The sequence below is a fragment of the Capra hircus genome, chromosome 18, assembly GCF_001704415.2.
Source record: "Capra hircus breed San Clemente chromosome 18, ASM170441v1, whole genome shotgun sequence".
NCBI lineage: Eukaryota > Metazoa > Chordata > Mammalia > Artiodactyla > Bovidae > Capra > Capra hircus.
The window spans coordinates 56,558,889-56,576,297 of record NC_030825.1 but is presented as its reverse complement, the minus strand read 5'-3'; the positions used below and the strand labels follow the sequence as shown (position 1 = coordinate 56,576,297).

Below are 17,409 nucleotides of genomic sequence, written 5' to 3'. Positions count from 1 at the left end.
GGAGGTGGGGCCGAGCCGAGTGAACGCTACCCTGTCCACCAATGAGAAGACGCGGGAGCCCCGCCCCCAGGCGCAGACCAATGGCCTTGGCCGGGGGGCGGGCGCCGCCTCCTGGTGGCCGCAAGGTTTCACTGCAGGAGTCCCAGGGGGTTCAGTGACGCTGCGGCCGCTTTGCAGCCCAGGTCTGACCGCTCCGGGCGGGGGTGCGGTCGTGCAATAGGAAGCCGAGGGCGGTGCGAGCTTCCCGTCGGGCACCAGCTACTTGGCCCGGCGCCCTGCCCAGTGCATTCCTTCGACACCTCCGGGGCCCCCACCGGTGGCCCCCCGGAGGCCTCTGACCGCGTCGGCCATGCCTCTAAACCGCACTTTGTCCATGTCCTCCCTGCCAGGACTGGAGGACTGGGAGGATGAATTCGACCTGGAGAACACAGTGCTCTTCGAGGTGGCCTGGGAGGTGGCCAACAAGGGTGAGCAAACCGAGCAGAGGGACCCGGACGAGAAGAGCAGGCGGGGATGAGGGCCCGAATATTGAGTAACAGCGAACGAGGCTGTATGGCATGATTCTGGGTCCTGGGCAAGGAGCTTGTGACTCCTGTGCCCTTGGAGAGGGGCTGGAGTTTGTCTCCTGGGCCCTGGAGGGAGGGGATGAGTCGCATAAGACGAAAGGAGCCTGGAAACCCAGGTCCTGGGTCCTAGGGGAGAGGGCGTTAAAATGAAAAAGACCACAGAGACTTGGGTCCTTGACAGGGAAGGAGATGTGGGGGGGAAGGGTTTGGCACTTCAGAACTGTGGCCCTAGGTGGGGAAGGATCTTGGGATGTAACTCCGGATTTGAGAGAGAGCCCACTTGGAGATGGGATGCACGAATCATGGTGGGAGAATTTGGGGAACTGGTCATTTGAGAGTAAATATATGAGGAGGGTGGAGACCCTAATTCTTAGATCCTAGGGTGAGAGAGCGTTGGGGCCTGGAAGGCAGGGTTCTGAGTGCCTGAGCTCCGGATTCGGAGGAGTAGAGGAGCCTCCTCAGACACATGCGCGCTGGATTGGGGGAAGACTGGGAAGTCCTAAGTTGGTCAGGGGCTGGGCCCTGGGGTGGGAGTGGCTGGGGGCCTGGATTTCTGGGTCCCAGGCTCCAAAGCGCCTGATGTTCTGGGTTTGGAGAAGGCTGGGGCAGGAAACCGAGGAGCGAGGCAGTCCAGCTCCACAGAAAGAAGGAAGCTGGGATTTTACTGAGTTTTGGGAGAGAAACGGGGGCAGGGGGTGGCGGGGCTGCGGGTTTCTGCAGACACGAAGCCATGGGTCGCCAGGGTCCAGGCTCCAGGGGGTAAGGAGTCTGGAATGGAGTCATGGGAGGGGCAGGGCCATGCGTGCCTGTGTCCCCACGTGGGGAGAGAGAACTGGGGGACTGGTCGTCAGAGTGCCTGTTGGGTGAGGGGTGACAGCTCTGGCTTCTTTGGGACAACGGTGGGAACCTAAATGAGGCCATGAAGGATTCTCCCTTATTGTGTCCTGGAGCCTGACTTGGAGTTTAAACCCAGCTCCCTTAAGCTGGCAGTTCAAGACCCTGGACCCTGATAACCCTCGTCAGCTTCTGTCCTCCTCGGCCCCAGCCCCTAACTCTGTCACACCTGGGAGCCAAGGCCCCCCGTCTCTTCTCTTAGAAGTCCAGCCTGAACCCTCTTCTCCCTCCAAGTCCTGACCCCAGCCCCCTCCTCCCATAGACCCAGGAGTACCATCCATCTGGCCCCCCTCCCCTCCTCCCTGTGACCCTGAAGTGTGGGCTCCCAGTTCCCTCTTCCCTCTGAGCCAGAGGTCCGTGGCTCCTGTGCACCCACGCCCCTCCCCAGGCCCCAGGTATGTGGCTCTCAGCTGGGGCCTGTCCTCATGTACTTGGGCCCACAGTGGGCGGCATCTACACAGTGCTGCAGACGAAGGCAAAGGTGACGGGGGATGAGTGGGGCGACAACTACTACCTGGTGGGACCGTACACGGAGCAGGGCGTGAGGACCCAGGTGGAGCTGCTGGAACCCCCGACGCCGGCCCTGAAGAGGACGCTGGACTCCATGAACAGCAAGGGCTGCAAGGTGGGGCATGGCCCGGCCGAGCGCTGGGTGGGGGCAGCGGAAGGAGGAAGAGCAGGGGGTGGACAGTCCCGGGGAGACAGGGAGGCCCACACAAAAACTCAGGATGGCCCAGTACTTTCCCAGGCAGACATAGAGGAGGTAAGATTGACAGACACTCAGAGAGATCCAGGACTCTGTGAAGTGAGTGGGTGAACCCCCGGCTCTAGGACATTGGTGAATGAACACAGAGAGCAGGTACAAGGCAGACAGAAAGATGGTCCTAAAGAGGAAGAGGCCAAGATCCTCAGATGCAGAGAGAGGAAAAGAGCTAGATGGACAGATAAAACCTGGTGGGTGTGTGGTGGGTGTGGGGTGGGGGTGAGGCAGGAGGTCAGAGCAGTTGTTCTGGAGCCTGAAGTTCAAATTCATCTTCTCTGGGGACTTGCCTGGCAATCCAGTGACTAAGACTTTGCCTTCCAATGCAGAAGTTTGTGGATTTGATCCCTGGTCAGGAAGCTAAGATCCCACATCCTTGGTTACCAAAGAAACAAAACATAAAACAGAAACAATATTGGAACAAATCCACTAAAGACTTTAAAAATAGTTCACACACAAAAAATTCACCTTCTCTGCTTCCTCCTGTGTGACCTTGACTGATGAGCATTGCTGATAGCATCCACCGTAGAGATTTCTTGGGAGGATGAAATAGCTCATAAAAGGTCTTCAACCCAGGTCCTGGCATGCAGTTCGCATGTCTGTGAGCTATTATCTTCGTGGTTATTATTATCACATCATTATTACTTAAAACAGCTTGCAGAGTGAGGTGGGCAGGTAAACAAACAAGAGAGCCGATGGAGACGTGCTGAGTGTCCCCAAAAGTGATGGTTTCCCAGTGGTTAGAGCAACAGGGAAACAGAGTCTAGATAGGGAAGAGAGGTAGCCTGATGTTCTAGAGAGAAGGGTCTCGAAGGAGAGAGGAAGGTGGGTAACTGAGGAAGAGAGGCAGGCAGACCCAGGGGACAGAGTTTCAGATGAGTGGAGTCAGGAATTAAAAAGAGGAGGGGGAAAATAAAAAATAAGAAAGAGGAGGGGGAGAGTGCCAGGCACCTAGTGAGCACTGAGGATGAGAACAGAGGTTAGGCCCGAAGGCAGCAGGGCTGAGGCACAGAAAGGTTGGGTTCTGGGAGGGAGGGAGAAGTATAGGCTTGCCTTCATTCATTCACCGCCTCTGGTTTGGGATGGGGTCTGGAGTCCAATCAGGAGGGGCTGTGTCCCTAAGGAACCCTAGGGCGGCCCAGTCCCTCCCCCAGGGCAGCTGCTATCCACGTGCTGGGGGCCTAAGAATAGCCCCCCCAGCAAAAGGGCAGACAACAGCTGGGAGGGGGAGGGAAAAGCCACGTTGGGAGGAGTAGGGTGGCTCAGCCGGATGGAGGTGTGGCAGCAGGCCCAGAAGCTGGGCCACAGGAATCTGGAGGAAGCCAACAGATCAGAGAAACATGTCAGAGGGCAGAAATCCAACCTGGAGGCTTGGAAACACAGCAGTGGGAGCCCCCAAGGTGTGGAAAGTGGGTGGGCAGTATTAGATAGGAGGCTGCAGAGTATAAGATGGGCTGGGGGCAGGGGAAAGAGGAAGCAGGTGATGTATAAGGTGAAAGAATCAGAAACGAGGCAGCGACAAGGGTAAAAGCAGTGGCCAGTGACCCACAGAAAGGAAAGCTGATGGGAGAAAGCCGCTTGATGACTGGTGGGAGAAATGTGGCAGCGGACATAGAAACAAGGCAGCGGGTTGGAGAAATGATTAAGTGAGTAAGGAAGTGAAGTCACTCAGTTGTGTCCGACTCTTTGTGACCCCGTGGACTATAGCCTACCAGGCTTCTCCGTCCATGGGATTCTCCAGGCAAGAATACTGGAGTGGGTTACCATTTCCTTCTCCAGGGGATCTTCCCGACCCAGGGATCGAACCCAGGTCTCCCGCATTGGAGGCAGATGCTTTAACCTCAGAGCCACCAGGGAAGATTGGAGAAATGATTAGCAGGGTGGATAAACAAGGCAGTACAAGGCACGGAGGCAGGACATGGGCAGTGTGGGTTATAAGTAGTGAAGGGCGACAGCCGTTATAGCAACTAAGCAAGGGGGACTTTCCTGGTGGTGCAGTGGTTGAGACTCTACACTTCCCACGCAGGGGGCACAAGTTCAATCCCTAATCAGGAACTAAGAGCCCACATGCTGTGCAGTGTGGCAAAAATAAACAAAAAATTTGAAAAGAAAGAAAAGAAGCAAGGAATGGGGAGAGGTGCCACAGCCGAGATGAGAAAAGATTGTGGGAGGAATAACTAACAGCAAATGGAGAAATAAGGTCATGGGTGAAAAATTGGCAGATAAAGAAAAAGAAAGTAGAAGAACCCAGGCTGTGAGCCCGGATGTCCGCCTGGGGGTGGGAGAAACACAGATGCTGTGACCAGACACAGGTGCCCACAACCCTAAGCCTTCCTGTGGTCCCTCTGCAGGTGTACTTCGGGCGCTGGCTGATCGAGGGGGGCCCCCTGGTGGTGCTCCTCGATGTGGGGGCCTCAGCCTGGGCCCTGGAGCGCTGGAAGGGGGAGCTATGGGACACATGCAACATCGGGGTGCCCTGGTACGACCGGGAGGCCAACGACGCCGTCCTTTTCGGCTTCCTCACCACCTGGTTCCTGGGTGAGGTAGGCCCCACTGTCAGTGCCTGTGTCCCTCCTTTTGACCCCAGGTCCCAAATTACAACGGCCATCAGTCCCTGGCCAGAGGGTTGCCAGGTGGTCGGAGGGTGGTTGGTGTCTCTTCTGCCTGAGCATTCTGGGAATTGTAGTCCTTTAATCCAGGGATTAGATCTAATCTTTGGGAACATGGACATCCAGAGGCCTAGATTCTTCTTTCTTCAGAGAGCCAATCTCAACTCCAGATCATCTACTCCAGTCTTCCAAATATGGAAATTCCAAGCTCCTAGCTCTAGAGGAGGCTGGCTTGATGGGAAGGCTCACCCCAGGGAATTCTGGGAGTTGTAATTCTCTCATCCTATACTGGGCTGTGCTATGCTATGCTAAATCACTTCAGTTGTGTCCGACTCTGTGCGACCCCATAGACGGCAGCCCACCAGGCTCCCCCGTCCCTGGGATTCTCCAGGCAAGAGTACTGGAGTGGGGTGCCATTGCCTTCTCCGATATTGGGCTAGACTTGGCTTTCAGATGGGGCCCCGGATGTTTAGGAATCCCCAGCCTATCTGAGAACCAGGAATCCCGTTACTGGCCCTCTTTTAGGTTTTAAAAGACTCAAGATGCTTTTTTTCCCCCACACCTTTGGACAAACAGTTTATAAACTGGCTGCTTCTAGGGTATCCTGGGAGTTGTAGTCCTTCAGCAAGTGTTGGGTACAGGTCTACTCTTGACTGCCATAAAGGGTCTCCAAGAATTGTGTTCATGACCTGGGGAAAACTTTGGTCTTTCCAATTCACCTCTGCTGGGACTTAGAAGATTGGTCAAAAAAACAGTTCCCATAAGCCTCTGGGGCTGAGGTCAGCTAGTCCAGTGGCCTCAGGGATTGAGAGGTCCTTGTCTGATGGGGATTGCAGTAGGTCACCACCCACTCTGTGCAGTAGTGGGGGTAGGTTTACCACTCTCCTACTTCCTCATCTATGTGGGGGAATCACTGGTTGTCTTCACAAAATACATGGAGACACAGCGGCCCTGTCTCTACTGCCCCACAGTTCCTGGCCCAGAGTGAGGAGAAACCACATGTGGTTGCACACTTCCACGAGTGGCTAGCAGGCGTCGGGCTCTGCCTGTGCCGCGCCCGGCGGCTGCCCGTGGCTACCATCTTCACCACCCACGCCACGCTGCTGGGGCGATACCTGTGTGCCGGGGCCGTGGACTTCTACAACAACCTGGAGAATGTGAGCTGGGAATATGGCAAATGGGGGTTGCCAATGTTACAAGACAGCCCAAAGCTGTCTTCAAAGCCCAGGGGGATCAAGTTCTCTCTTCTCCTGAGACCCAGGAGTCCAAATCCCCAGTCCTTTCCACCCTCAGACCCAGGAGTCCAGCTTTCAGTCCCCGTCTCCCCCAAGACACTGGAGACCGGACCTTCTGTCTTTCCCCAGTCCTTCTAACCTGATCACCCTTTCTGCCTGCCCAGTTCAACGTGGACAAAGAAGCAGGTGAGAGGCAAATCTATCACCGCTACTGCATGGAGCGGGCCGCAGCCCACTGTGCTCACGTCTTCACTACTGTGTCCCAGATTACCGCCATCGAGGCTCAGCACCTACTCAAAAGGAAACCAGGTAGGAAATAGGCTGGGGACCGTAGATGTAAACGAGGTAGTCTATGCCAAGGCCTGTACCAACATTTTTTTTTTTTTTTTTGGTGTAAAGATCAAAGAACTACAACTCCCAGAAGGCCATAGGTTGCCGGTCTGAATATGACGCTGCCTGACTGTAAACCCTAGAGACTAATGGGAGGTGTAGTTTCTTTAATTTCAGAAATGATAAAATTCTTTTACTGACTAATATAGATATTGGTCTTACAAAGAGGAAGGAGGTTCCTTGGATTTTGTTTTTGAGAAAAGCAGTGTTGGAACCAATTCTTCTTTCCAAATTAGAGCATCTGTTGTCAGTGGGTGCAAGGCCTTTGGCTGGACAGCTCCTTATATTCCTGGAATTTTACCCCAGCAGCTGGTGGGGGTTATAGTTTTTCAATGACACACTTTAATTTCTATGACAATAGCAAACAGTTGGGGCCGTAAAAGAGGCTTGAAGGTAGAGAAACAGGATGGGGATATTGATTCATTCCCCCAGCTCAGGGTAGCGTGGGGGAAACAAAAGAACTACAACTCCCAGAAGCCTTGTTGCTGATCTGTTCCCTGTTTAGTTAGCCATTCTCAGGGGCTGATGGGAATTGTGGTTAGGCTTCTGAAATAAGCAAGCAGTATTGCGAAAGAAGGTGTCTGAGTGGTAGGGCAATTGGGTCACCGCAGGAACTCACAGAGGCGCTATGGAAACAAAGACATTGTGAAAGGAAAGGGGTCTCTCCTTCATTTATTCATTCAGCTACATTGATCTGAATGAAGAAATGAAGAAATGAAATGTGGGACCTTCTCCCCCAATCCCAGATATCGTGACCCCCAATGGACTGAATGTGAAGAAATTCTCTGCCATGCATGAGTTCCAGAACCTCCATGCTCAGAGCAAGGCTCGAATCCAGGAGTTTGTGCGGGGCCATTTTTATGGGTATGTAGGCCAGATACTTAGGTCTCAAGAGGAGGGGGTTGGGAGCCCAGACTCCTGGGGCCAACAGAGGGGAGAACTGAGGGCTCAGTCTCTTGAGTTCTTGAGCACCAGCACAACGGCTGAGTATTTAAGGAAATCCCTGTCTAAGGAGAAGAGAACCACAGTTCCCGTGATGAGTTCCCATGATGCCTGTGTCCTAAGATGTTCTTAGGACAAAGAATGTCCTAAGATGTCCTAAGAACAAAGATGTTCTTTGCCCCTGTGGCTTCTGGGGTTTGTAGTTTTGAGGCTGGGGTGTGTGGGTGAGGGTCTTGGCTTCACTCTGGGTTGTGGCTTCTTTAGGCACCTAGACTTCAACTTGGACAAGACCTTGTACTTCTTTATTGCCGGCCGCTATGAGTTCTCCAACAAGGGGGCCGACGTCTTCCTGGAGGCCTTGGCCCGGCTCAACTATCTGCTCAGAGTAAGGCCTGGGCTGCAAGGGGTCAAAGAGAAGGAGAATGGAGACCTGGGAAGGTGGGGGCAGGGAAACCTATGTATAAAATGGGAGTGTAGGGATGACTCAGAAAGAAGATCAGAGTCCCAGTGGGGATGGTAACTCTGTCCTATATTCTTGACAGGAAGGGACATGGCAAGGTCCTAGTGGTCTTGAGGGGTGGAAAAGGGTGGGTATCTCAGCCTTCTCCCATGTGATCCTCACTCACACACACATACACACACACACACAAGGCCCTCCCTTTCCTCTGCCCCAGGTGAATGGCAGCGAGCAGACGGTGGTTGCCTTCTTCATCATGCCGGCTCGGACCAACAATTTCAACGTGGAAACCCTTAAGGGCCAGGCCGTGCGCAAGCAGCTTTGGTCAGCAGTCCTTGGCGCAGCATTTCCTGCGGCTCCCATTCCCATCTGTGTACTTTGGGTCCCCGGTTTCTCCCGGGGTCTCAGTTTTGTCATCTGTAACATGATCAACCCATCCCTGGCCTGATTCCTAGCAGAGTCACTTGCTTCAGATGTGTCCAGCCCCAGGGCATATGAAGTTGCAGTCACAGGCAGGGTGAATGTGACATAGCAGGACCACGGCTCTGATATCCAACCAGCGAGTTCAGCTCACGCCCCTGTCCCACTCTGGCTTTGTAACTTGAGGCCAAACACTCAGCATCTCAAACCTTCCTCTCTTCCTTCCTTCCTTTTCTTGGCTGTGCTGGGCCTTCATTGCTGTGCATGGGCTTTCTCTACTTGTGACGAGCAGGGGTTACTCTCTAGTTTCGGTGCGTGGGCTCAGTAGTTATAGAGCTCCCGCTTAGTTGCTCCGTGGGATGTGGAATCTTCCTGGACCAAGGATTGAACCCATGTCCCCTGCATTGTGCCATATACTGTCATGGGAGTCAAAGTCACTCAGTCGTGTCTGACTTTTTGCGACCCCATGGACTGTCCATGGAATTCTCCAGGCCAGAATACTGGAGTGGGTAGCCTTTCCCTTCTCCAGGGGATCTTCCTGACCCAGGAATTGAACCTGGGTCTCCTGTATTGCAGGCAGATTCTTTACCCACTGAGCTATCAGGGAAGCCCTCTTTTTTCTTTTAATATTTATTATTTATTTGGCTGCCGTGAGTCTTAGTTGCAGCACACCAGATCTTTAGCATGTGAACTCTTAGTTGCACAAGCCTCAGCTTCTTTTTAATTAATTATTTTATTTTTGGCTGCACCTGGGTCTTTGTTGCTGCACATGGGCTTTCTCTACTCGTGTTGAGCTGGGGCTACTCTTGAGTTGAAGTGTGCAGGCATCGCGTTGCAGTGGCTTCCTCTGTTGCAGAGCATGGACTCTGGGGTGCACAGGCTTCAGTAGTTGTGGCTCGCAGGCTCTCGAGCATGGTGTCAGTAATTGTGGTGCACAGGTTAGTTGCCTGGGGCATGTGGGATCTTCCTAGACCAGGGATTGAACCTGTGTCCCCTCCATTGGCACGCAGATTCTTAACCACTGGACCATCAGGGAAGTCCAAGCCTCAGTTTCTTCACCTGTAAAACCCACTCACTAGTCATTGGCTGGCTATTCCTTGAGCTCCTACTGTGTGCCAGGTGCTGTTCCAGGCACTGTGAACACAGTTGTGAACCAGAAAGATAAAATCCCTGCCCTCATTAAGTTCACATTCTAGAAAGTTCTATAGAAAGTGCTCTAGCCAAAAAAAAAAAAGGCAGGACTGGGATATGAGATGGGGTTGTCCTGACAGGTCACAGTGAGAAAGTACCAGCAAGTAGAGACCAAGAGAGGAAATGAGGGAGAGAGCATTGTGTATATCTGGGGAACAGCATTTCAGGCAGAGGGAACAGCAAGTGCAAAGGCCCTGGGGCATGTTTGAGAAACAGCAAGGAAGCCAATAGGGATGGAGCAGAATGCCCTAGGGAGATGGGATAGAAAATGAAGCCAGAGCTCTGAGAGGACCATGAACAGAGGAATGTCAATGACATTGTAGGGTAGCACTTGGCTAGCGTTACTTGTGTCCATACATTCTCCCCTCTCAGAACGTAATTTTCCCTTTTAATAAAATGGGGCTTAGGATTGCTAGCACAAATCCTAATAATAGCTGACATTTCTGGAAGGTTCACTGTGTGCCGGACACTGTGCATTTTTTGTCATGACCTCATTGAATTCGCACTGCAAACCTTTGAGGTTGCTTCTATTTTTATCCCCATCTGACAGATGAGTCACCGAAGTCAGAGAGGGAAGGCCATCTGTCCCTGGTCACACAGCTCATGCAAGGCACAAGGAAGCCAAGCCTTCTAGGACCTGATTCCCCGAGTCCCCATCCTCCAGCCCAGAAATCCCCAGGGCTTCCCTCTGCTCAGACCTCAACTTCCCAGCTGCCCCAGAAGCCTAACAGTGAATGGCAGCTGGTCTCTATGTAATGTTGTCGCTCTGCTTCCTCCAGGGATACAGCCAACACAGTGAAGGAAAAGTTTGGGAGGAAGCTTTACGAATCCTTGCTGGTGTGAGTGCCCTGCCCTCAGCCCTGCATCCTCCTGGGCTCTAAACCCTCTCGTCACCCATGCCCAGATGCATCCCCCTGCTCGCCTTACAGGGGAAGCCTCCCAGACATGAACAAGATGCTGGACAAGGAGGACTTCACTATGATGAAGAGAGCCATCTTTGCCACGCAGGTATGGTTTGGACTCCTGAGTTGAGAGATGGCGATTCCCAGCAGCAGCCCCTGAGGCAGACTGCCATGTTAGCTCTGACCCCAGAGATGGCTGGGAGTTCTGCTTTATCGCCAAGCCCTTATTCCAGGAATCAATTTTGAAGTCAGAAGGGTGTGAGCTGACAGGTATAACTTCAATTCCCAGAAGCCTTTAGGGTAGCCTGCTTTCCCACAGCTTATTCTGCCACAGAGGCTGCTGGGAGTTGTAGTTCCTTTGAGTCCTTGGGGAATCCATGAACAAAAGGTAGAAGGGACCTTAGACTAAAGTCAATAATGAAAGTGTTAGTTGCTCAGTTGTGTCAGATTCTTTGTGAAGGTCACCACAGAAGGAGAACTACAACTCCCTGCTGACTTGGGCTTTGCTGCATGCTACTTCTATCTCTTCCCCCAGAGGCTGCTGGGAGTGGTAGTTTTGTTGGTCCTCTGGGGGTAGACTGGGGTCAGCTGAAACACTCCTTGAAGAACATTGAAAATTCTCAGCAGTTGGTGTTTCTTCTCCCACTGGTTGTTTCTAAGTTCCCAGATAGCCCATTGTAGCTTCTGTACATACTTGGGGTTAATTAGAGGGATGGGAAACCTTAGAGAAAATTGGCAGCCACAGAATGAGAACTACAACTCCCAGCAGCCCCTGGGGCTTTTTGCTACCTTGACTCTCCCTACCCCCAGAGACTTCTGGGAATTAGAGTTCTTTTCGTCTCTGGAATCGGGTTTTTGGTATCTGTGGTCAGTGTTGGTGATCCATTATCTGGGGAATGGAAACCAAGACAGCCAAGTTGCTCAAATAAGATGTGACCTGTTTTTGGCCAAACTATAATTTCCAAAAGTTCCTAAGGCAGTTGGTCTCACTGAGGATGTTTCTGCCATGAGGCTGCTGGGAGTTGTAGTTTCCTGGGCTCCTGGAGTCAGTAAACGGAAGATGAGTAGATTTTTTAATGAGAGGAATGATGGGACCAGCTGCAAAGAACTATACATCCCAGCAGTCCCTGGGACTGCTATCGCACTAGCTCTGTCTTCCTCTAGTGACTCATGGGAACTGTGGTTTCTTTTGAGAGTGGGTTTTTGACAGTGGAGGTGGAGAGGAGATCCAGGATTTTCATAAGAAAACTGTAACTCCCAGCAAGCAGCCCCTGAAAGGCACAGTCTCTGCCCCCATCAATTGCTGGGAGTTACAATCCCTTTGGGTTTCTTTGGTGACAATCCAGAGTACAGAACAAGTTTAGCTACAATTCCCTGTATTCTGTGAGGCATGTTAACCCTGGCTCTGGCTCAAAGACAGCTGAAGATTATAGTTTCTTTTCAGCTCATGGTGGTTAAAGGGAAATGAAAACCTTTACAGATAGAGCCAAGTAGGAAATCTACCACTCCTGGTAATCTTCTGGGTTTGTTGCTCCACAACCTGGTGAGAATTGTGGTTCCCTTAGATCCCCAGGATCAGCATGGCTCATGGGGAAGGAGGGAGCCCTCTGGCCCTTGCCTGACCCCACACCCCACCTTGTGACCCCTACAGCGGCAATCTTTCCCTCCTGTGTGCACCCACAATATGCTGGATGACTCCTCAGACCCCATCTTGACAACCATCCGCCGAATCGGCCTCTTCAATAGTAGTGCTGACAGAGTCAAGGTGAGCGCACTGGCCAGGGTGGGGTTGAGCAAAGTTGGGGGGAGTGGTTTAGGAGGAAGGGCTGTGATATGGGGGATGGAGCCTGGCCCTCATGTTCCCTATCTCCCCTAGTTTATGAAAGGACTGCATTGTTTAGAAAGAACCTTTGCTTCCGGGGCAGACAGCCTTGGATTCCTATCTTTGTCCTGACACTGACTTGTGTGGCTTGGGTCAAGTCTTGCGTCCTCTCTGAGCCACCCAGGGAGCACCCTGGGAGCTCCCTCCACCCAGGGAGGAGCTAAATAAGGTGCTCAGGCTGAGCCCTTGTTTTCCACTGCCAGGTGATTTTCCACCCGGAGTTCCTGTCCTCTACGAGCCCTCTGCTCCCTGTGGACTATGAGGAATTTGTCCGTGGCTGCCACCTTGGGGTCTTCCCCTCCTACTATGAGCCTTGGGGCTACACACCAGGTGAGTTCAGCATCTGGCATGATCCTGAGCCAAGGGACTCACCCTCCCTGAGCTCCAAGCTCCACCCTTGCAAAAGAGGAACAATGGGAACAGTCTGTTCGTGTGTTTCTGTGACATAGCAGCTCACGTGATGAGTAACTAGAGGGCTGATGTCAGAGTTCACACGTGATTTCTCTGTTTGCTACTGTTCGGTTTCCACAAACAGCAACAGCTTAAATGCACAGTTTGCTAACAATCCAGCTACTTTCATATGTTTTTAAGGCAAAATAAATACCACATTTGCTGTAGTATTTCTTCAGTGATGAGTAATTTGACAAATCTTTTAAACAGTGCTTATGTGATGATTAGGAAACTTGCCAGTTTCGTTTTCATCCACAGTTAAAACGATGTGACCAGCCCCAACCCTATTTTTCCCATGGTGGTGGTGGTTTAGTCACTAAGGTGTGTCCGACTCCATGGACTATAGCCTTCCAGGCTCCTTTGTCCATGGGATTCCCCAGGCAAGAATACTGCAGTGGGTTGCCATTTCCTTCTTCAGGAGATCTTCCCAACTAAGGAATTGAACCCAGGTCTCCTCCATTGCAGGCAGATTCTTTACCCACTGAGCTAAAAGTGCTACCTCTAGCCTCTATTTTTTTTTTTTTAAATAAGCCTTGTCATATGTAGTGCCTACTTTTGCAGCTTACAGATATTTTTAGAAACACTTACATAGGATGTATAATAAACTCCTTGAAGCATTTCTCAGCATTATTTTAAGGTAGTAAATGAGGTATAGAAGGTGCTCTGCACACAGGGTTAGTAATAATGAGAGATCTTATCTTACCTCCTATCAAAACAGACTATGGGGGCTTCTGTGGGGGTCCAGTGATTGAGGTCCTGGCTTCCTATGTAGGGGGCACGGGTTCCATCTCTGGTTGAGGAACGAAGATCCCACATTCCGCACAGTGTGGCCAAAAAAAAGCAAAAGAACAAAACAAACAAAAAGCAACAAAACAGTCTATGAAGCTATGAAAACCAAAACAGTGTAACCTGGCCCAGCAAAGTATCTTACAGGCTTTAAGGATTCATTAAAATGGTCCACACTGGCCCAGAGTACCGGGCTCAATAAATTAGCATCCTTATTGCCCAGTTATAGACTTTTTCTTACCCTGAGCCCTTGGGAAAGTGAATTCCCTTTTCTGGACCTCTTAGCGTCCCCTCTAAGAAATGGGGACTGTCACTCGTGGGCTAATGCACAGCTTGATTTTTCTGGCCTCTGATTTGCTCAGCACAGCACCCGGCACTTGTTAAAGGCTCCAGTAGAGGGCGCCATTGAAGCTTTTATTGGGATTTAAGACGAGGCAATGGCACCCCACTCCAGTACTCTTGCCTGGAAAATCCCATGGACGGAGGAGCCTGGTGGGCTGCATTCCATGGGGTCGCTAAGAGTTGGACATGACTGAGCGACTTCACTTTCACTTTTCACTTTCATACATTGGAGAAGGAAATGGCAACCCACTCCAGTGTTCTTGCCTGGAGAATCCCAGGGATGGCGGAGCCTGGTGGGCTGCCGTCTATGGGGTCGCACAGGGTCGGACACTACTGAAGCGACTTAGCAGCAGCAGCAGCAAAACAATACTGTAAAGACGGAAAGTAAGCAGACCTTTCTCACACCTTCCCGCAGCTGAGTGCACGGTAATGGGTATCCCCAGTGTCTCCACCAACCTCTCCGGATTCGGCTGCTTCATGGAGGAACACATCGCAGACCCCTCAGCTTACGGTCAGCGTCTGGACTGAGAACCGAAATTCTTGAATACTGGGAAAGAGGGGCGTGGACTCTGGAGCCACTAAAAGGAGGGAGTGGACTCCTTAGCCCCAGTGGGAGGGAGGCCTCCTGGTCCTCGCAGAGTCCCAGAAAGAATGAAGGTTTCAGTCTGTTCTCTGAGACCCCCATCCTGGCCCCGACAGGTATCTACATTCTGGACCGGCGATTCCGCAGCTTGGATGATTCCTGCTCGCAGCTCACCTCCTTCCTCTACAGTTTCTGCCAGCAGAGCCGAAGGCAGCGCATTATCCAGCGGAACCGAACGGAGCGCCTCTCTGATCTTCTGGACTGGAAATACCTAGGCCGGGTATAACTCCCCTCCCTGTCCTCTGCCGGTGAATCAATCACTTCCGGTTTTGGGTGACTGATTCCCCAAGCCTCGAAAGGGGACACAAAGGGCACGCTCTCTTTTTTGTAACACTTGCTGTCCCTTTAAGGAACTAACGTCCAGAAGATACCTGGGTTGGAAGTTTTCTATTTGCATAAGGGTGTGGCCAAAGATGTACCTGATTGGAGAATCCCAACCCTCTTAGTGGGTGTGGCTCAGAGACTGTCCATTCACAGCCCTGCTTATCTACATAAGGGGTGGGGCCTCAGACGTGATTGGCCTAGAGGCCAACTGGAAATTGCCGGGAGTGTGCTTATCTGATTGAAGGTGTAGCCAGGACTCACCCAGCCACCAAATCTCGGGGGCCAGGGTCTGCTCCTGCCCCCTGATGCCCACCCCGCTTCTTTCCCTCCAACAAGTACTACATGTCAGCGCGCCACATGGCGCTGGCCAAGGCCTTTCCAGAATACTTCACCTACGAGCCTCACGAGGCTGACGCGGTAAGTGGATCCAGAAGGTCCCTCTGGTGGGGCCAGGAGCTAGAAAGGGGGTTTGGGGGTGAGGTGGGGTGTCCCTCCTGGAGTCGCAAGGCCTCAGGGACGTTGGACTCCCAGGCTGGCTGTAAGGAGCCTCTGATCACTCTGCGGTTTGTGCCCACACCTCCGTATACAGACCCAGGGCTACCGCTACCCACGGCCAGCCTCAGTGCCACCATCACCCTCGCTGTCGCGACACTCCAGCCCGCACCAGAGCGAGGATGAGGAGGAACCCCGGGACTTACCACCGGATGAAGATGGCGAACGCTACGACGAGGACGAGGAGGCCGCCAAGGACCGGCGCAATATCCGCGCGCCCGAGTGGCCGCGCCGCGCCTCCTGCACCTCTTCCACCGGGAGCAAGCGCGGGTCGGTGGACACGGCGCCCTCCAGCTCAGTCAGCACCCCCAGCGAACCCCTTAGCCCCGCCAGCTCCCTGGGCGAGGAACGCAACTAAATCCCCAACCTCACACTATCCCATCCCGGGGGGCCCCCCCCGCCCCGCCCCCTCCAACCCTGCCTCCTTTATCCAGAGAATGGATGTGGAATGGCGCTGTCTCAGAACTTCACTCCAGATCTTCAACCCTCTGTGGGGTCCACAACCCCGCCTCCTCCGCCATATACTCCAGCCCCTCTAGCCCCGCTCTTGGAATCCCCAACACTCCAGTATCCACAACACTGTGCCTTTCTTGTGCCCTGGAGTTACCCCCCAGGTCGTCCCAGAGGCCAGGGATCTGCCGTTGCCCTATTGTGGTGCCAGAGGTTTTCACAAACCTGCTCTGTTGCCTTTTATGCTGGGGCTCCTACAATCCCTTGCACTTACTAATTCTACAGCAAACAGAGTCTGCCACGTGCAGGCCTGGCCAGGACGCCACGGAGCACTGGAAACCATGTGGCATCCCTGCTAATGAGACAATCAAGTCCAGAGCTGGCACCCTTTCAGGGACTTAACTGAGTGCAGGTTCTCTATTTCAACTCCAGAACTCGGGCTCCAGGCCAGTGCAGTCCTGTTTACTCTGAGGGAGCCTTCCCTGGGGTGTCCAACTCTGCCTGGAGGATCCCTCCACCCCAACTCCCTTCTTTCTCTGCACTTTGGCCAAGCAAGTGGGGGCAGAACCACTTGGCTTCTCATTCCTACTGGAGAACACTGTCTTGGTCTAGATGCTTTTCTGGCCTTTTCTGGACCAGACCCTACTCCTCCTTCCCTGAATCTGAATTCCCTCATATCTCTAGACTCCTGTGGCTTCCAGGGAATCCCTCTGCTGAGGACCACTGGCTGTCTTCTCCTGCACCCTCCCCCAAACAACCCTCAACCGCTAGACGCACCATGAAACCACTGGGTTCTGGGTCCCAGCTGCTGATTCTAGAACCCCTCCTCGTGCTGCATCCTGGTCCCATCCCCCTGGTCTAGAACTCAGCCACTGGATTCTAGAACCTCCATATTTACCTCACCTCGAGGTTCTTCCATCCCCAAGCTGTGCCCTGCCCCCAGCTTTGGTGAAAGAGAGGGGCCCCTCATGTGTGCTGTGCTGTGTCTGCTGCACTTGGTTTGCAGTTGGGAGGGGAAGGCAGAAGGGGTGTGATTGAAGTGTGTCCAGAGATGAAAAAAATACATCTATATTTAAGAATCTCAGGTCTAGTCTGACATGAGGGCTTGGTGGACCTGAATTCTGGCCCCGCCCTCCTCTTCCCCCGCTCTTCTTTATTCCTATTCCTCCCCCTGCCCACGGCTGGGTCCCCGTTCCCTTGTCTCACTCTGTCTTAGAGATTTGGCTTGCCATTGGATTCCACTGTTATTTCAAAGGCACCTCTCTTGTTTTAGACTCAACTTTAAGTGGCAAAGTTGCCTCAAGCTCTTTGGCAGAAAGGGGCTGTCACTGGAAAAAGGATAGCCATGAGCCATATGTGGCTATTTAAATTCCTCAGTAGCACTAGTGTATGCAAGGGTGGCCACGTGGCTACCCTATTGGATAGCAAGATAGAGTACAATTCCATCATTGCAAGAAGTTCTGTTGGACAGCACTAGTTCAGACCATGTTTCTACTAGGGACTCTGGCCTCTGCACTTTGGCCTAACTGTCCCCTGGATGGCTATTTTTGGAAAAAAAACTTTCAGTTATAATCTTCCCTAGGCTACATGTGCATCTCCAAACCAATCACTTTT

At 52.6% G+C, this 17,409-nt stretch overlaps 1 protein-coding gene across 1 annotated transcript; it reads left to right on the top strand.

Annotated features, from left to right (window-relative positions):
* GYS1 (glycogen synthase 1) lies at nucleotides 110-16,875 on the top strand. Its single transcript, XM_018062746.1, has 16 exons — nucleotides 110-467; nucleotides 1,904-2,085; nucleotides 4,572-4,763; nucleotides 5,801-5,986; nucleotides 6,229-6,373; nucleotides 7,201-7,318; nucleotides 7,661-7,781; nucleotides 8,071-8,177; nucleotides 10,244-10,303; nucleotides 10,394-10,472; nucleotides 12,018-12,131; nucleotides 12,452-12,578; nucleotides 14,242-14,337; nucleotides 14,526-14,689; nucleotides 15,130-15,210; nucleotides 15,383-16,875. The coding sequence occupies exons 1-16, from the start codon at nucleotides 350-352 to the stop codon at nucleotides 15,701-15,703; spliced, it is 2,211 nt and encodes a 736-aa protein (XP_017918235.1). The 5' UTR covers nucleotides 110-349; the 3' UTR covers nucleotides 15,704-16,875.